This window comes from Dipteris shenzhenensis, chromosome 21 (genome assembly GCF_047967505.1).
Source record: "Dipteris shenzhenensis isolate YYH24624 ecotype China chromosome 21, Dip_SZ_1.0, whole genome shotgun sequence".
NCBI classification, from domain to species: Eukaryota; Viridiplantae; Streptophyta; class Polypodiopsida; order Gleicheniales; family Dipteridaceae; genus Dipteris; species Dipteris shenzhenensis.
In genome coordinates, this window is record NC_141616.1 from 46,714,356 (window position 1) to 46,733,983 (window position 19,628).

A 19,628-nucleotide genomic window follows, 5' to 3' on the forward strand; every position below is an offset into this window, starting at 1 on the left:
GAGATCATTTGGGATGTCGAGGTAGTTCCACGGTCTAATCCTCAGCTATCTTGGGCACGGCCTCAAACTTGGAAGCTAAGGAAAGGGACCATCTTCCTCAGATTGCTCTATAGGAGTTGCATCTTGCGTCAAGAGAGGGCTGAGCTAGGACATAGAGAAAGAGACATGGGAGGTCCTAGCCTTGCCCAAAGGCATGGGCACCGGAACACAATAGGATTGCGGAGCGCAAGGGCGAGGGGGGACAGAAGGGATAACTGCAGTGGTGGGGAGGGAGGGGAGGAGGGGAAGAGGAGGGCGAGGGATGGGTAGTAAATGCACCTGTAACAGAATAGATCGGGGTGTGAAAGTTGGGCGGGCGCCGGGGGGGGGGGGGGGGGGGGGATGGCTTGTCGCTATGCAAGAGCCCGAGCACTCTGGACCACTTCCTTTGGTAGGTTTGTTGGAAGATCAAATATCTCTCTCTCAGGAGCTTGGGAATATCACGAGGAGAAGCCAACATGCCTGCTGCCCTGGCCCCTTGCACTGCAGCTACTGCCCGCCCTGCACTTGCGTGCTCTCAAAGTCTGGCTCGTTACATGCGGTTCTTGGCGGCCCTTTTGCCAAGCTTCTTCCTCTCCACCCTAGTCCAAGCCCCCTCGGAAGGCTCTACCAAGAAAGTCTGTGACTCCCGCTGCTGTCTAAATGGGACATTGGACCCTACGCGCACGAGCCTCCTATTTGCTACCCCTCGCGGGCCTAAGAAGGGGCGGGGTTCTAACCTCTAGGAAAAGCTTGCGCCAAGAGGCACATCTGCCTACTTCTAAGGCAATAGCCTGGTAGACAAGAAACTTCAACCCATTGTCAAATCTCCCCTCCATCTAGAGTCTCGAGGAAGATATCCTTTGATAGAGTCCCCGTGCACTCAACAACTCGTCATATGTCACAATCGAGGACACTAAGGAGGGAGGGGAATCAAGCACCGTGCCACAACATCCCCCAATGGAGGGGACGATCGGTCAATATCCTCCGAGAACCCAAGGAAGCAAAGCGTCACCAAAAATGAGGCACATGATGCGCCGCGTCCATATCATGAACTGAAAACCATGGTACCAAGGGATGAAATAAATCAAGTGCGGGCCAAGGAAGATGGGGCTTTGCTCCACCAAAGCCTGGGAACTATCGGGGAGCTCAGCTACTCCTTGCCCATAGATGGTGACCTCCTGAATATGGTCATGTGCTCCATTCAACAACGCATAACACACCTTTTTTTGTGAAAAGCAGTATCTCATTTAAAAAGAATGTCCAGTCGTAGTTGCTCCAGAGTGGAGCAGCCACTATTCAAAACAAGAAAACAATAATAACCCATATACATTCATAGCTGCCCTAGAAAGGAGCAGCTACAACTCAAACTAAAGCAGTGATAAAACACTTCTAGCTAGGCCAGAGGAAGATCTCAAAGAAAATGTGCGTCCTGAAAAAATGACAAACATCAAGCGAGGAATGCCCATACAAATGAATGTTACTGATACAAAGACCATAAAGCAAAATGATAAACATCGAGCGAGGAATGCCCATACAAATGAATGTTACGGGCATGATACAAAGACCATAAAGCCAGTAACGACAGCAACTGAAGAACTCAGAATAATCCAGTGTAGAAGCATATCTCCCAAACAACTGAAACCTCCTGCCAAAAGAAACGCCGGGGAAATGAGCATGAAGATAAATCCTCAATCTAGGAAGAAGATCACAAGCAGCCGTGCAAGTCCAGAGGGGGTGTAGAACAATCTCCCTCGGATGTGAACAGGATAGGCAAACAGAGGAAGAGATGCGCCTAGTAGCCAAGAAAGAGCCCACTGGTAGAACACCTACCAACACCGCCACAGGAAAAGCCATTGTCTAAGAGGAACTTTGTTGTGCCAGATGCGGCAGAGAAAAACCTTCCACCAACCAAGAGGTTTGTCGAGATGCCAAATATGGTTGCCATGCTCTTGAATCCATGGCTGTGGCAGCAAATTATGATAGGCTTTCTTGGCAGTAAGATCTGCAAATGAAAAAGAGCAATAACCTAGGAGGCCATAATCAAACTTCCAATCCAGCAAAGAATGAGTGGTAAATAGGTGAGGGACAGGCTGACAAGGTTTTAACATGGTAGTGAGAGTGCACCAATAACTATGCATAACACACTTTTTCTTTTTCTTATTGGGTGAAATCCATCGCTGTGGGAGCAAATTATGATAGGCTTTCTTGGCAGTAAGATCTGCAAATGAAAAACATCAATAAACTAGGCGGCCACAATCAAACTTCCAATCCAGCAAAGAATGAGTGGTAATTAGGTGAGGGACAGGCTGACAAGGTTGTAATATGGTAGTGAGAGTGCACCAATAACTATGCATAACACACTTTTTCTTTTTCTTTTTTGGTGGAATCCATCTGTCACAATATTACATAGAAGTCCCATGAAAAGGGACAGCCAGTTGCAAATCATCAGAAGATATCATTATATGACAAAACAGGATAATCTAAATCCCGCAAGCGCGCACGCCACACACACACACAGGTCTACCTATGAGCAAATGACATGCACGGTAGCAGTCACCTCACCGGCTTATCTTAAACCAACCAATGCATATTTCTTCCTGTTAATAACATCAAGGCCAATGTGCACACTCAATTATTTTGATTTTATCCATTAAGGATGTATGATCAATAAGAACACCTTCATGTTAAAAAATGCAGCCACAAAGGCATTTAATCAAGGGGGGAACACAAGATAAACCTATAAAGGTCAGCATTAGCACAAAATATCACCTGTCATACTGCAAGAAGCGGTCTATGCGCTTTAAAATCCGCAACAAAGTTTGTAGACTCTGCAGCAACAAAAAAGGAGAAAATTGTAACAAGTCTGAAATCAAATCTATTGCAAAACGAAAGGGTGCACCGAGATCAATGACATAGATGCCCAAATGTCTATCACAAATCCTGAGAGTGAGAGACTCACCATGGATCCTTTTTTGGATAGTTCCTCATTTTCATATAATCTATTGTCATCATCAAGAGGAACAGACCTAATAGAAAGGCACCTACAAGTTTCTAGATTTGGCCCTTCATATGATCAATACAATGTTCTGGAGCCACAACTTATCACAACATACCACCATTTACAACAATACTAGCAACACATTTTACACCAGTCACAGGCTGTGGTACACTGGGAATGATGCCTGCAGGAAGCTATGGACCAAAAGCAGGCCAAGAAGCAAACACCTATCAGCAAGAGTCTTAGCACACACTGTTGAGATTGCCAACGTGCTATGCAAGATCTAAATTGATTCAGGATAATGTCTGCTCACGTGCTTGCCTTTCTAGAAGTCGACTTAATATTCCATGAAGAAAGCACCTGAGCTTTAACTCATCTCTGCCTGTTTCCACAAGACACACACTGTTGGGACCGCTTAATAATCCTTTCTTAAAGGTGATAATCCACATGTCAGAGGTTTTCTGGAACCGCATAGTTCAAAAATAACGTATACCCCATGTGCTCTCCTTTATTGGTAATGCCGAATAATTTTCTAGAAACCCTTGATAGCTTCACATTGACTGACTCGCTGTGAGACGAGCCCAAACACATCATATTTTACTTCACACATTTCTATTCTAAAATTGGTATGCTCCCTATGAATCGGCCATATTTTTCTTCCCTGATTTTAAAAAAAATAAACAGAAGGGCGGGCTCTTATGCCTCTAAAATTTTGGCAACAATTCTGGTAAATTTGACTCTCATCAATATAATTTTAGCCTTGTAGGCAAGTCTAACAGATGGATACCAAGCCTGCATTCCGAGTCTAGTCAGGCCCACCATCACTTATAGCCCTTCCCAGTCAGGTGTCCTTGCTATTTCTTTGCTAGACAAGGACTAACTACTTCTTTTGTTCCCAAAGCTTTACATAGCCTTTGGCAGCCAGCAGTTGTTGTTTTTGTCTGCACTGAGAATTTCATGGTAACCAATGAGACTTCTACTGTATGCAAGATCAAGCATTTCGCTTATAAAGCCTGTGCAATTTTAAGTGACTTAGGCTCAATTCTCTACCAAATGTTAGAGGTGTTATATCCCAAGGGGTATGAAACATGCCGATAAGTACTATGGTTGATGGAGTGGTTTTCCAAATGGAGGGGATTTGGTAGCTCCACAGTTTTCGCTTCATAGGTGGATGAATGCACTACGGCAGCTCTTTAAATTATGGGAAATTTTATGGCCTGATTGTACAAGTGATTTTGGCAGCTATTCCAAGTAATGTTTAGTTAAAACTTCTATGGAGCCCCATTTTTCCATAAGCATTGTATGAAACATACGGTACCGCATCTTCAAGGGTGTCGCTTTCTTGCCCTGTTCTGCTTGCAATCTCTGCCAGGCAGGCTTCGTGATCCTGCAACCCACCACCTCCAAGAGGATGTCATTAAGAACCCACAGTTGTTTCTGACTTAAAGCCCCTCGCCAATCATTGCAAGCAGCTGCTACTTGCTCACACTGTGTACAGGTTTGTCGTATGATATGCTGTATGTTTGCAATGGTGCCAACAACCCTACCTTGTATAAGGTGTGAATTATGATATAATTGATTCTATAGTAACATTCTCCATGTAACGATTTATGTTGTACGTATCAACTTGTACGTTATACATTTAAAAACGCCTACATAATTCATTTCATTTATTAGAAGTATGGGAAAAAACTTGGATTTTTAGAATCATGTTCAGTACTACCAGTTACCACCAGTACCCATATTGGAACTATGGGTCAACAGTGATCTCAAGCTAAAGCGAGTTACAGTTTGGTCTCTCTACAGTACGGTCTACAGGCTTGGTAACCCTAGTTCTTTGAGAGCTTGTGACTTCGTAGTTATTTGCACATAATAGACTGTGTTTTCGAGTTCTAGAAGAGCTGCATCAGAGTATATTGGATAGTGGGTTTCCTATAGTGGGTTGACAATATGGTCATTAGATAGCAATTTCAGTCAATCTTTGTAATTAAGCAACAAGGCTGGTAGGCAAGAACTCATTTTGGCATAATACACTCCATGTGATGTTTCGATTCCTTCTCTCTTGCCTCTACTTGGTCATTCTTACTTGTGGGTTTTCATATTCTAAGTTCCCAATTCTTAGAATATGGTGACATGATTTTCTAAGAGTGGGAACTTCCATTTGTATTTCCAACTATTGGTATCAGAATTTAGGTCCTACCTAACTTGTGCAAATTGAGTCAAGGAGATCCAAGGAACTCATGTTATCAAATGAGTATATCTAGCATCAAGATCCTTGAGCGGAGAGTTTCGTTCATCACATTCGACTTGGAAAACTTGTACTTTGAGTATCTATACTGGAGCTACCAATCATATCACTTTCTAGAAGAAGATACATGAACCATATATTTCAATAAGGGAGCCAAGAAAATTTTGAATCGATGATGGAAAAGGTATGGTCGACAGTTTTGTGATAGCTTATTGTTCAATGCTTTGACAGCTTGATGGTTTGCAATTATTGCATATAATTTGATATGTACATGTTTTCAAGATCTTACATGAGAGTTTGAGGATAGTAGCTTTGAACATATATGCTTTAGATTAGCACTTCAGTCCATCTTTGTGGTTGAGCAACAAGGCCAGCAGGCACGAGCTCATTTTGGCATAACACTTCCTACTTATGGGTTTCTCCCTTGCATGATAAATAAATTCAGCCCTCTGCTTCAGAAATACTTGCCGGTGAGCCCTCGCTGCAGCAAGACACTCATGGACCCAGGCATCTCATGGTCTCTTCTACTCTTCCCTTGCAAGGCTGCTAATTACTTGTGGATGGCAATCTTATGTCTAAGGACATCTTGTCTCCTGTTCCTGGCAATAAAATGATAAAAGTCACAGGTAAGAAAATAGCTGCCGTTACCAAAGCAGAAGAGAAACACAAACCATCCTGCAAATAAGAATCCCAAATACACCACCACTGATAATGTGGAAACCCCCGGGGCAATACAAACAGTGCCATGTCTATTCATCCATGCATGAATAGGCCACGAACATCTCCTGAAAAACAGGAGCGAAGATGGCAAGGCATAAAAGGCATCATCAATAAAACAGTGTCTGCCTCTAAAAAGTGGCAGCCATGTCATATAATCTGTGTCCTGGTAGGAATATCAGTCCGCCTAACTCCGAAGCCAAGGGGCTGGTATGACTGTGACTTCATGAATCAAGGGGATCGTAATCTGCAATGCTCACACACTACTACCCACCTCAATCGTGGAGGTGCATGAGCAGTAGAAAAGCAGGAAGAGGTTCTCTTCCTTTTCCTTTTAGGCCTCTTCTTTTTCTTCGGGCAATCTCTGCACAGTGCCCAAAGAGTCTACAAATACAGCACTGGTCTTGGCATCCCGCAATCTCAAAATCTGGCTAAAAAGAGAGTCATCTCAGTACTGAAGCAGTATATGGTCCTCGGTGATGTTAAGGTCGAAGACAAGGACCCTGATAGGTGCCCCTAACATTCAAAAAATCATATTAAATAATTTGTTGGGGGAGAGGGGAGTGGTATATGATGGCAAAATATTTAAGCATAAGGGGGGAGGCAATAATTAGTCTCACGTGGGAGAGGGAGACAGCTTGAAAAAAATTAAAAGGGGGGGAAGGGGGGGGGAGCATTAAGGAGGGAGGGACGTGTGAGATTGGGGAAGGGGGGACCGCATATGAAGGGCATTAAAGAGGAAAGGACATTCCAAAGGGAGAGGGGGATGAGGGAGGATTTATAATACTATTATAAAGAAAGAGGCATATAATATTACTTAATAGTCTAGTGGTAGGGCTCAAGCTTAGGAAAAAGAAGGTTTTGGGTTCAAATCTTATACCTAGATGAATCCAGGAACATTCCCAAACTCATCCTCTAAAAACACAACATAGTGCAGTTTCAATCTCATGGTAGTCACTCATAAGGTTGAAAACCATAAACTCCATCACGCAAAGCAGGGACTAGCTACTATGACATCCCCACTGACGTCATCAACGCCCAGCAGTGGGTGTAGACCATAGTATAAACATATGCTCTCAAACATACAAATCTACACACCCACACATACTTGAGCATCCATTTATACAAAGTCTTGGTACTGAGTTTCTGTAGGCACTCCGGAGGTGAACGGCAGAGTCGGTCATGATGAAGGCTAGTACTAAAGGAGAAGGCTAATCAAAAAGTAGTCCAAAATCTTTTCATTCAAGCTTAGTGTTGGGTTCAAATCTTAGTTTTGGGTTCTTGAACATTTCGGGAAGCCCCCCTTGGACATAGTCTATGCATAAAACAAATTAAGCTATGGAGAGACATAGGTTACTTAAAGCATTAATAAATTAAGCCATAGAGAAACCAGATTAAATAAAGTCTAAATAAAGATAAACATAGCTTAATTAAGCCTCCATGCACCAAAACTAATAATTAATTGAATTAGGTAGGAGACGTGAATTTGAGTAGCACCCTAATATACGGCACCCCATCCATCCTGACTGTGCCTCTGGCCACTATCAAATTAAGAAAAGCCTTTAATGTTATATTTGATATGATTTTCTGCCACAAAAAATAATTGCTTAACAATTCATTTTAAATTTTATCACTATGTTCTCTTCCTTTCCAAGGTTCCTACTTTTGGGGAGGAAGATGTCGACAAAATTTAGCGATTATCCTCACTCTAGTCTGTTTCTTACTGTGTAATTCTACTTTCCATTGTTACACAGAGTCATTCTATCACCCCGTGATTTATCATCGCATGCTTCTACATCTGAGATTTATGACTGCTCTTGAAAAATGTCCTACTCTTGTTGTTCATTCTCCCTTTTGATATCTCATAGCCCGCTTCCCGTGAGCATGCTTATTCTCTCTAGCCTTGTACTACATATATGATAGCAGCTGGTTGCTTTCTCCAAACAGAAATTTCCGAAAAAGGTTGCTAAAATCACCACAAATTGTGAATGCATGTTTTATCAGAGACTTTACGGTCTCTGGAAGAAAAACTGTAAACAGAAACTGATATTAAAGTTCTTCCCTTCCCACAAAATCTCAATATAAACAATTTAAATATCTGTACCTGCTGGCCAAACTCCAACTTCCCAACAGATCTTATAATGGAAGCTAGCCAATACACATCCGAAAATTGGTTTCCACTATTGTCATTGTACTGCAATAAAGCACAAGGAAATCAGGAAGTACAAACAAATGTTTCGTTATCCCCAAGAAAGAAAACATAGTTCAAAAACTTCAACGATAAGCTGGCAATCTTTAAGCATGTCATATTTAATAGCGTGCCATACTCAACCCTCATTAATATGCATAACAAATGAACACAATCTCTTGATCACACTAAATCATGACACCGTTCCGTATTTCTTGAACATGAGATGAGGCTTGATACCAAGAGATCCATTCTCCTCCGGTTTTGAAATACGACATCTACATGCTTTCACCACTGGTGAATATTGTTATAATCACATTGAAGAAGAGATCCCAAGTGATGCAACATCAACCAGTACATACTACTCTAGCCTACACTTCTTGTGAGTAGGTCCTCTAACTTTGTTTGCTAGCATAAGAATCTGAAAGTAATAATTTTCCTTTCAATAAGCATTCAACAAGCCTTGCAATAGTCAATATTGTATGAAGGGATCCAGCCCATGTGATACAAGACAAGGCTCTGCTTCGCTAGCACAACATTGTCAGTATATGGCTTTATTATCTTCATCTTCGATAATTGGCTTAACTTCCTCAAATTCATGATCTCTAATGTTCTCATAGGAGATATCAATGGAATACAGTGACATGTGAAAAAGGTTCTCATTGTAATATGCAATTGAGCACATACTTTTCCTAGCCGATTGTCTCCCCCTTGCTTGACATGAGCATAATTCATCAATCTAGAGCACATAGTTTGAATCAAAACCCTAATTAGGGTTTTAGGAATTTAAGCCACTTTTTTAAAAAAATGATTCCTTTGGATCCATAGGGTGTATAATGATGCAACAATATACATGGTCAAAATTCATGCAAAACAGCACTGGAGGCCAATTTTTTGCAAAAGTGGCATCTAGACGCGCCATCAAACGAATAAGTGGCCTAGAGAAAAAATTTCCATGCCGATTTTAATCCTATGGTTCCTTTTACCTCCATGAATCCAATTGCACAAACAAACAAACAAAAAAACATGTCTGCATCCATTAAAACCCTGATTAGGGTTTTGATGCATTCAAACTCTTTAGACAAATTATTGTTTTTATTTCATCCATTATGGTGCAGGGGATACGCTTCATTGGCCAGATTAGAGAGGGAGTACTTTCGCTCACACTTTCAGGATCCGTGGACCAAGGGATTACTATTTGACTCCTTGGTCTGTCCAACGGGGATGTACGGCATCCCTTGTTGGGGATCGGATCTGTTAGGTATAGAGTGGGCTCGTGTGGAGCGGCTACAAGTTCTCATGCTATCGCGGATAATCCGCGGTAAGCCATTCGTCCCTCACCAAATTATTCAGGCTGAGTTTGGGCCATCCCCACTACACCTGGATGCAGTATTTCAGGTTATCACCTACCTATACTAGGTCAAGGGGTACGGGGACGGCTATTCATTGGGAGTTGACCAAGAACGTAACTGGGTGTTGAAGTGGCTTGCAAGGACAAATTGATCTCTTCATGCAGCATGAATGACCAGGAAGCTTTCTATGCTTTTTAAAGTCAGTTGTGCTTTATGTTCATTTATTTGCCTTGAGTGGCCTAGAGGAATTTTTTCTACACCAATTTTAATCCTATGGTTCCTTTCATCTCCATGAATCCAATTGCTCAAAATAAAAAGAAAAAAATAAAACCATGTCTGCATCCATTAAAACCTAATTAGGATTTCGATGCATTCAACTCTTTACACAAATTATTTGTTTTATTACTATCTCAAAACTAATGTCATAATTTTGTGAGCTATTTTATATAAAGGTTCTGCTATTGGAAGCTTGTCAGCTGCACCTCCAAGTATGACAGCATACACAGATACATTAAGGCAATTGATGTATGATCACATACGCAGGGAAGCAGCCAAAAGCAATTGTCAAAAAACACATGCGGTCAATAGGTGACAGTGCAAAAATAATGAGATGGGTGAGAAGTACATTTGCACATTGTAAAATGTTATATCACTAAGGAAGGTTACTCAATCTTTCAAGCTCATGATATCACCAATAGCAGGACCTTGCTTCTACGCAATCCCCACCGATCTCATCATTTTTCCCAACCAACAGAGAGTGTAGACCATTACATAAATGCATGCCCTCACGAATGTGAATATCCTTATAGTCAAACACAAATGAGCATCTATCAATTTAAATTCGACTTTGTGCAACACATGCTTCCTCTCAATCATAAGTTTTCTGGATGAACGTGAACATAAGAAACCAAAGATATTCGTATTAATTACATGAAACTGACTCCCTTCCTTATGTAGGACTACAACCAAACAACCAAATAAACAATTCCCAGATCTCTCTGCATGCTGAAAATATCAAGACAAGCGCTAAGCAGGAAATACAAGGAGAGAAGAACACCCTTGGAAAATCCCTAATCGGTGCCATTACAAATAACGCCAATTGAGATAAAGCGAAAACACACCTGCAATTTATCCTCTCTCTTATGTTAAGAGAATGCATTAAAAATTGTCCAGAACCAAATTCTGTGTGTTGTAAGCGTTTGCATAATCTCGTCTTTATGAAATGACACAACCTTGACATAGGTATAGATTTTTCATGTCACACTCTGACCTCTTAATGTCACGCATTCTTGCTCATGGCAATGGCAAGCAGCACAATCCCCCACATCCACACTTTAAAGAGTAGTTTTCATTGCACACTAAAGATCTAGTGTGGCCTCTACAGCATTCCTCAACAACGTGAATTTTTGGAAAAAGAACCAGCATCAGAAGTACTTGCACACCAAAACAAAATAATGATATACACAGTAATGAGGACAATTGATGGGTCGCACCTTGAGTAGCTGAAGTATGAACTCCACAGCCTCAGAAGGACTTTTGCCATCACTTCCTCTTACAATTGCAACTGCCCCGGGGATCACCTAAGTCAACATGTACAACCGTCGCACTTGCTTCAAGGGAACAATTATCGAACCTTGAATACATCCACCCAAAAAAAACAACCAAAAAAAAAAAAATTTCCCCAGCCTTGGTATCATGAAATTTACTAGGTTGCCTGCAGACTTGCTTCACATCAGACCCCTCACAGAGCTTCAAACCATAATCTTGACCATGAATAGTGTACAGTTAATCCAAGGCATCCATGTCCTCAATGCACATAAACTATCACAGTAATTTTTTGAAGACAATGGCACATTCAGGTATGGCAAAGGCTAGAGGTAATGGGCATAGCACGCATAGCATAGTATCTCAGCATGGCATACGTTAAAGACACCAGGCTTTGGCACCATGTTCAAGTTCACATACAGACATTGCAAGAACTATATGCTAAAATTTTATAAAGTTCCTAAAATCTTGTCGAGAGCAATACAGGTAGACCTCAAGTTGGGGAGCAACAGAAGTAGGTACAACTTTTGGTTTTACAAAAGGTACCTTCAACCATTCAAAGTGAAGCCTGATAGATTTTATGAGTCTTACTAGGCTAATAAGTCAATGTAGTTAAAGACAGCTGTGAAGACAAGCTCCAGACAAGGGGAAAGGTAATGACAAACTCCAGACAAGGGGAAAGGTAATGATCCATCATACAAATTGAGTCCATAACCATTACCTCGAGAACAAAGTATTCAGCCAGGTCATGGAAATCATTGGGTCTGCAGGATAACCCATGGCAATTAGCTGCTGTAACGAAGATAATTCCAGTCTTTTAGCAAGATGCAAACCATCATGTAATGAATCACAATATGAGGCGAAATCCAAACGAAAGCAAAGGATGCCACATAGCTATTTCCAATATACCTGGGCAGACCAACGTCTGGGTCATATCTGCAACTCTTGTAGAATTTTGTAAGATAAGAAAGCCCTGCCCAGCTAGTAGCCTGTAGGCAATATCTTTGTCAAAACTCTAAAATAATAAACCCCCTGCCCCACCCAGAACCCCCCCAAAAAAAAGGCAAGAAGGCTGGCTAAATGCCTGGAGTCACACATGAATCATATCACTACAATCGTAAGCAGAATCAGTGTGAAAAGAACACCTTTATAAGAGTGCTTAAAACCGCCAACACTATCAACCATTCCATTTCTCAATAACCCACCAGCACTTGAAAATTTGGGAAAGAATTTGCACACAATCACTCATCTAATTTCCAAAAATAACAAAGACCTAGTCAGCTTTTTCCAGACCAAATGCATGATTTTGCACCGCAAAACTTCGCTGCATGATGCTTCTCCATGAACCAGTCAAAACAAACAAGTTAAAACATAAAAAGGGACTACGGTCTTTATCAGAAACCACCATTAGAAGAGCAAGCTAAGTGACATTGCAACAGCAGGCTCACCAAGTTATCTCTCTCATATACGTCGATCAGCATCATAACATCAGAAATGGCCAGAATACTCTGTATAAGGCTTAACAAAAAATAGCTTTCCATTCCTAAAATTGCCAACTGTAGCTCCACCACACTTGGCCAATTCAGGCCTTGAGCTACTTATTTATTAATGCCTCAAGAAAAGAAAACTGATACAAGCAAAACAAGGCATGGAGTGGCCTTGGCTCGCAATCAGGATCCTCTACAAGCATCTTCTGGCCATTTATTAAAAACTTAAGGAAAGATACTAGGGTTGTAAGATGATTCTTGCTCTATTGAAATGTAATGGTCTAGAATCATATAAAAGGAGGCTTATACATGAGATGTCAGGAAACTACATAGTGAATGTTCTATGACACAACTCTGCCACCCCCCCCCCCAAGAAGCTGCTATGCCCTCCTCCCCTTTCTTCATGATGTGGGGTTCAGTGGCCTGGCTCCCTCTTATCCTCGGTGATTATTAGCTGTTGAGTCTGTTCAGCAATGCCTCTAGGAGTGCAAACAGGCCAAGATCGTTTGGACTGGGGCAGCAAAACTACAACATAGGTTTTCCTCCTCCCCTTTCTTCATGACTTGGGGTTCAGTGCCCTGGCTCTCCCTTACTAGGCTTCAGATTTTCTATGAGTCAGGACTCTTTCTGGACTCTAGCAGTTCGGCAGGAGGATGTACAGTTTTGTTGAATTCATGCCGTTAGAGATCTAGATGCACAAAGGATATTGATGGCACCACATCCACCCAGCTCATACCTTGGCCAGCATATGGACAGATATTGTACTGACGTATGATCTAGGATGCAGGGTCTAGGTCTGCTTCGCCTAGAAGGGTGATTTCTCTCAAAAAGTGGAGAGGTTGTCCTTTCTTCTCTGACACCATCGCAGGCATGATGGGGCATTTCCAGCCATCGATTCTTATACATTTTTTCATTTGTTTGAACTCTTTGCGTGGTATTTTACCACAAGGTTTTCATGCTCTACATTATGTATTTGTGTCTTGAATTTCTTCTCTCCGTTGTTTCTTTCATACTTAATTGACCCCGCCCCCTCTGTCTTTTCAAAAAAATAAAAGGAAGCATTACATTACATTTACATAGGTTCTAAGTAGATATATGGGAAAAAACAAAGAATGGACCTTTTATATATACCAAACTAAGAAATTGTACTTAAAATGCATTGAACACAAGTTCCTAGTACCTATATGCACATAAGTTCCTAGTTCCATCAAACCTTGACGCAACTTCCCCACCTCGAAGATTGTTGGTGCGTGGTGTAGAACAGATGGATGCAAAAAGAGGGAGAAAATAGATGGCTTTCATTGGTTGAACCATCACTTAATTTGCAAGGCTATTACTGCACTCGCACTATTTGTTTAAAACCGTGACCAAGTTTGACAAATGTCTTCGTAGGTAGGCCAAGTCAGATATTTGCTAATAAATGCTCTTACAAAGAAGTCTAAGTCAATATCAAAGAGGATCATAGTAGTGAAATCACTACCCTTGTTTGTCCTTGGTTCATCATAGTAGTAAATAGCCCATGGCAGTGTGAGGTGGTACTCACCTAGGATCGTAGAGCCTTCCCCCAAACATAAGACTCGGGAGGAGTCATCATCCAAGAGGAGGTTGATGGACACACAACAATTGGGCGGACAAACTCCAAATTTCAATCTGAGAAACAAATGATCAAATTATCACAAGGAAGATTACAGCGATATAAAAGATGTAGACAATCGGGGCTGTGAGAAAGGCAGAGCTAAACACAACAATTTGCTTCATTTAAATGGGCATGACGGAAGGGAGACGAGAACACTCAATCAATCTGTCTATAAATTTCAAATTTCACCAACCCTTTTCTAAGGAGGATGTGTGTAGACACCTGTCATAATTGCGCTTTACGCATAGAACGCTTGTCACAGCTGTTGTTAAACCAAATAAAGGAATTTTTTTCCTTTCAAATATCTGGAGCCTTTTGGTGTTCGTTCAAAGCACTCTTTCCCCCAAAAAATAGCTTCAAAGCCAGAAGAGCAAAAAATAGAGAAGGTGATTGATGATGATATCAATAGCTGAATATTTTCCAGCATCAGGATAGTGCCGTAGTGTGGACTAGAGCAAAAACAAATGCTTTCCTTCATCATCATTTAATGCTGCAAATTGGTTTATGCAAACAAATACCAGTTTATATGGTCAATCTCATACATGTAGACGTCGCTGATGAACTATAAAGGAGAGAAATATTCGCATGAAGCAAGTGTAATTTTGTATGGGTTCATGAAAAGCCTCATATTCAAATACCGTTTACAACATTTATGCATTTCTTTTATTTTTTTAATAAGCGAACCTAAAGTGTTTGTTATGATAAAGAAAACCATTCCTTTTACTATTAAAAAGTCTAGATTTCAAGTTTATTGTTATAGAAGAGAAGACAAAATCAATCCACGAAGAAGCAGTTAAGACTTCTATGAGTAATATTTAGCCGAGTGGTATTTACTCAAGGCTAACTCTAACGAGCTACAATGCTTTGGTTAGAGAACCTCGAAAGAACCTCGTCACGATCTGGATCTCTTACATCCATGTGAGTCTATCAAACAAGCTGAGACTCAAGTGTCAACCGTAGTGTGCAGTAGAGCAAAAAACAATTGCTTCATTTCACCATCATTTACTACTGGAGATTGGTTTATGCAAGCAAACACCAATCTACGTAGTCACTTTGATACATGTAGGTTCAACTCATGGAACTTCGAAGGACACTTATAGAAATCCATTGACAAAAAAGATAATCTCCATCAACCAACTCACTTAAAATCTGATTACCACTATTAAAGCATTGAGAACCACAAGCTCTATTACATCATAAAAGTTTTGAAAGCGTACATATGATTTACCACATATAATTGCTTTTTGGGGCCGTGGGTCATGTGTGCCATAAGATCCACACTAGATAATTCCGTATCGATCTCCTAAGCCAACCAATACAAGAATGCATAAACCACCAACACAAAGTGATGTACCAAACAAAGGCTATGTTATGCTCAAGTCGAGATAGCATGACCTCCCAAGGGACAGTCGGCATTATCCTTTAGAGAACTGACGTTTATTTGTGCTGTGCACTTTTATGCTCAGAGAATTGACAAAACTGGATGAAACACCAATTTTGAAGTGTTTTGACTATTTTGGAGTGGGATTCGAGAATTCAAGATGGACATATGCACATTCGGTCTAGGTAAATATCAACGCGCACCTTATCTCTTTTTTTTTAACAAATTATATTTCTATTAATTTTCAGTGTTATAGTTTGCAATTTTGGAGCTCTTGGACCCTCCTGCGTTTTCACATCGCATTCTCAAACCACCATCTCAGCCATCTGATGTTCATTATTATGTGGATATTCCTTTTACTAATGAGACTGAAGGCATCCAAATCACAGGCCTTTTCTCCTCTCCATTTCTTTTTGTTTCGGGGTAAAAATGGATTTCAACCAAATCTTGGCTGCCATAGGAGTTACTTTTCTTTTCACTCCAATAGTGGTATTTGGTTTTGAAGGCCCCTTGGTCGGCTTCGCTTGCTTAACTTTCCCCACTTTTCTTCGGATACTCATACTAAGTCCCTACCTGCATAAACCTACTCGGCCTATCTCTGGTATCTTTTTAGTTCAGGGCTAAAGTTATTGCTTTATCCAACATGTTTACATATTCAGCTTTCCGTTGCCTCAGTAAACATGTGTGTGGCCTCACGAATTTTCTTGATGTCATATTTGATTTCACAAGTGGAGAACGGTTTGTCCCATTTGTGTAACCAGCCCTTCATGACTTTTTTGGTTTATAATTTGCACTATTCGAGCACTTTAAGCTTCATAGATTCGACCATATGTGCACTAGACTCACTCTCCATCGCAATCTTTCTTTTGTTGTCTCTAAATAGTCTCGTAGACAGCACTTGAACTATACTTCTCAACTCTGACTATCCTAGATTAGCATGTTGATGCTAGGGCATAATATACTGTAACGCATCCTCTCAAACAACAATCCCACCAGTTAGTGTATGGGCCATATTGTGTGGCACTTGATGTGCTGGCTGGACTCCCGATTCTATGAGATCCACCCGTGAGGCTTTTCCGTCAACCTTTATTGCTACTCTTTTCCCCCCTATCAATAGAGTCCCAATTTTTGGGTCTGGAGAGTTTACTATTTTTATAAATAAATACAACCCGAGTAAAACTACAATCACAAACACAATAAACCAAATCCCCAAATCAATACCATGCAAGCATACCGGATGCAGCTATAGCTAGCGAGATCTCCTCAAACGTCAATACTTGTTTTATTGTCTGTATTTGTTGCGAAGCTAGTGAATAGTAAAATTGATAACATTTTAGCTAAGCCTGCAACAACTGGGTATAAAGTCTGATGTGGAGTACGATACTCTAAAGTATTTTTAAGGCCTTGCGGGCCTATGATACAAAGTACAATCCAAGGGTAACTCACACAAGCCATTGTGGGCTGCTCGCTAGGTCCCTTGCTGAGTGCTAAACTCAAACTCAAAACTAGTACTCAAAATACATAGCCAAGTGCCATGGTGGCTCTCATGTGGCTCTCATGTGAGCTGCAAAGATATCTCATATCTATGTCTGTCGAGCCGTCTATTGCTATGGCGAGGGGCATGGTCTCCGCGATCTATGTATCCGGTGGGCCATATCAAGAATGACGGCTCAGCTTGACATCCCCTCTGAGTAGAGTTGGGATGAACTGAACCTCTATCGAGCGTGCTCTGTTCAACCTTTGCATCGTGCATGGTCTCTGTGTCTCGATCCATGATGTCCTCATGTCGACTATCTGCTCCTCCTCTACTCCACTAGACTCCAATGCATAGAAATCTGTGACATGTCACTAAGTTCGATATGTCTCTGTTTCCTGTGGCATTGTCACCTCCTACTGTCTAATCTGTCACAATAATCTCCCCCTATGTCGCCGCAACTCCATGAAGTAGAGCCCAACGCAAACCTGGTCATAAAGGTGGATCAGCCCAGAAGGTAGCCCAATGTCACATCCTCGAATCTTGTAGTAGAGACTGGGCAAATACATTGGAAGTGCTCCTCTATCTCCACCTCTACTAGTGTGCCTAACCTACAGTCCACCGCTCTCTAGGCGCCCCTGTGGCTCTCCCTGCCTCGAATCCTCACATCTGCCATATGGCCATCCTTAATGCGTGGGAGACCCATCTTTCCTCCAAATACTAGGGTCTAATAGTAACTCCATCCTCTGATGCTCTCAAGAAGTATTCATGGTAGAACTGAATCTTGGTGGCGAACCCTTGGTTCTAACCCCAAAGTCATGTATAAAGATGGAGTAGACCAACTGTATGATAAGGCTGATCTTGTCTTGCGGGATCCGGGGGAAGGGGGCATCCAAGCTGTACTAGAAGGGAGGGAGGGGGTCCCCTAAATACCCTACTAGCAATCCTAAGTATTTGATTGAGGGTCATATTTTAATTATCTTTTGCCTTTTGCAAAATTGTGCATTTTCTAATACTTGTTCACACATATTTCCATCCCTAAGTAGGTAGTCAAATACAACCTTGTCCTTGTGAAAGGTCTTTGTGAACGCCATGACTGTGCTTATGATTACTGTTGCATGAATATTTTTGGGATAATTATTGAAATCGTTTGTATAGGAGCCCATAATTTTCTCTCTTCCAGTACAGGGCCAAGCCTAAGGAGGTTGCAATAATTGATCCGTGTCATGTCTTGACTCTTCTGCTAATGAAGATCAAGTCTTACAGGTGTATTTTTTAACTTTTAAAGTGAACTTAAGCATCTAGTTGAAGAAGAGTGGGCAGAAAGTGAGTTCAGCAGGGTTACAGTCTCACAACACCGAAAGTACCATAAGAAGTAAGACAGCTTACCACCTTGCAACAACAATCAAGCATCATCATCAGTCATATGTATTGGGCTGTAATACAGAAGTACCTCCACATTGACACTCTGATGTTGAGATAAAAATTATTAATGACTAGAGGGATGAGATGCATGGACCTCTGTAGATGTGCTAGCAAGTGCAAACGCCGCTTCAATCCTAACTCTGTAGAAAATCTGCAGATCATGTAAACGATAATTGGGCAAAGCTTGGAATTGAATACAATTTATGACTGAAAAGGAAACTAAAATATTAAATCTGAAAGCATTGATGGGCTAGAGCTACACACCTTTGAATCAGTCAAGCAATTATTTAAAGCGTTTACTGCTGCAAATGTCATCTGAGGAAGAGAACTTAAAGCAGCAATAGCTTGTAATTGTGCCACGACATCCTTGTCCTTCTCAAGCTGGTTAATCTGCTTTCATCAACACCTTTCACACAAATGATTAGCACCTCTCTCTCTAAACTGCACAGTCAAGCCTAAATCTAGCCTCATTCAGATGAGAATCTTACCCACATTTGCTCGGGCTGGCGCAGCTGAATATCAGCCAAATACTCCATTTGTGGATCAGCACGGAGCCATAACAGGGGGGATTCTATGCTGTCAGGAAAAGGCACTACAAATCAGATTATATACCCATAGCCCAGAAGCCTCTAAAAAAGAAGAATCTTAAAACCAGTACTTTTGGCGAGCATCAGCTGCAGGTGTCTGCTCCAAATCTTCAACAGCTTCCAACTTGCTTCCTTTCCTAGGGCGCTGGACCCGTCGCCCTGCAAGTTTAGAATGGCAATGTATCTCTAACAGCTGATAAGTGTCACCAGCCATTGGTAAGCTGGGATGGTCATACATTCCATCCAGCTCATGGACACGGATACTCATCATACCAGGCCAACCTACATCGTCCATTCTTGGAAGCTCAGCCATCAATGGATCACCTTTTGCTTGCAAGACCCTATCGAAAGATGCTGTGCACCCACGGTGGACCGCTAATTCAATCATATTTCTTCGTTTGCTGTACACAAAACCCATCCTGCACCAAAACCGCAGATATTTGTGTTTTGATGCGAAGGAAACCAAGAAGCACAACCCAGAGAGAGACACACACAGAGAGAGAGAGAGAGAGAGAGAGAGAGAGAGAGTACAAAAGCACATGTCTACGAGAACATGTGCAGATACAGGA

At 41.4% G+C, this 19,628-nt stretch overlaps 1 protein-coding gene across 1 annotated transcript in view; it reads right to left on the reverse strand.

The window, feature by feature from the left end:
• The window catches only part of TAF2 (TBP-associated factor 2), a 198,714-nt gene that overhangs the window by 43,124 nt on the left and 135,962 nt on the right, over positions 1 to 19,628 (reverse strand). Inside the window, exons 13-21 of the mRNA XM_087392221.1 lie at positions 19,131 to 19,478; positions 18,961 to 19,048; positions 18,737 to 18,862; positions 18,567 to 18,623; positions 11,979 to 12,058; positions 11,791 to 11,833; positions 11,018 to 11,104; positions 8,089 to 8,178; positions 2,791 to 2,849 (exon numbers count right to left, since the gene is read on the reverse strand). Coding sequence (XP_087248347.1) covers positions 2,791 to 2,849; positions 8,089 to 8,178; positions 11,018 to 11,104; positions 11,791 to 11,833; positions 11,979 to 12,058; positions 18,567 to 18,623; positions 18,737 to 18,862; positions 18,961 to 19,048; positions 19,131 to 19,478 — 978 coding nt within the window. The remainder of the gene's footprint in view (positions 1 to 2,790; positions 2,850 to 8,088; positions 8,179 to 11,017; positions 11,105 to 11,790; positions 11,834 to 11,978; positions 12,059 to 18,566; positions 18,624 to 18,736; positions 18,863 to 18,960; positions 19,049 to 19,130; positions 19,479 to 19,628) is intronic.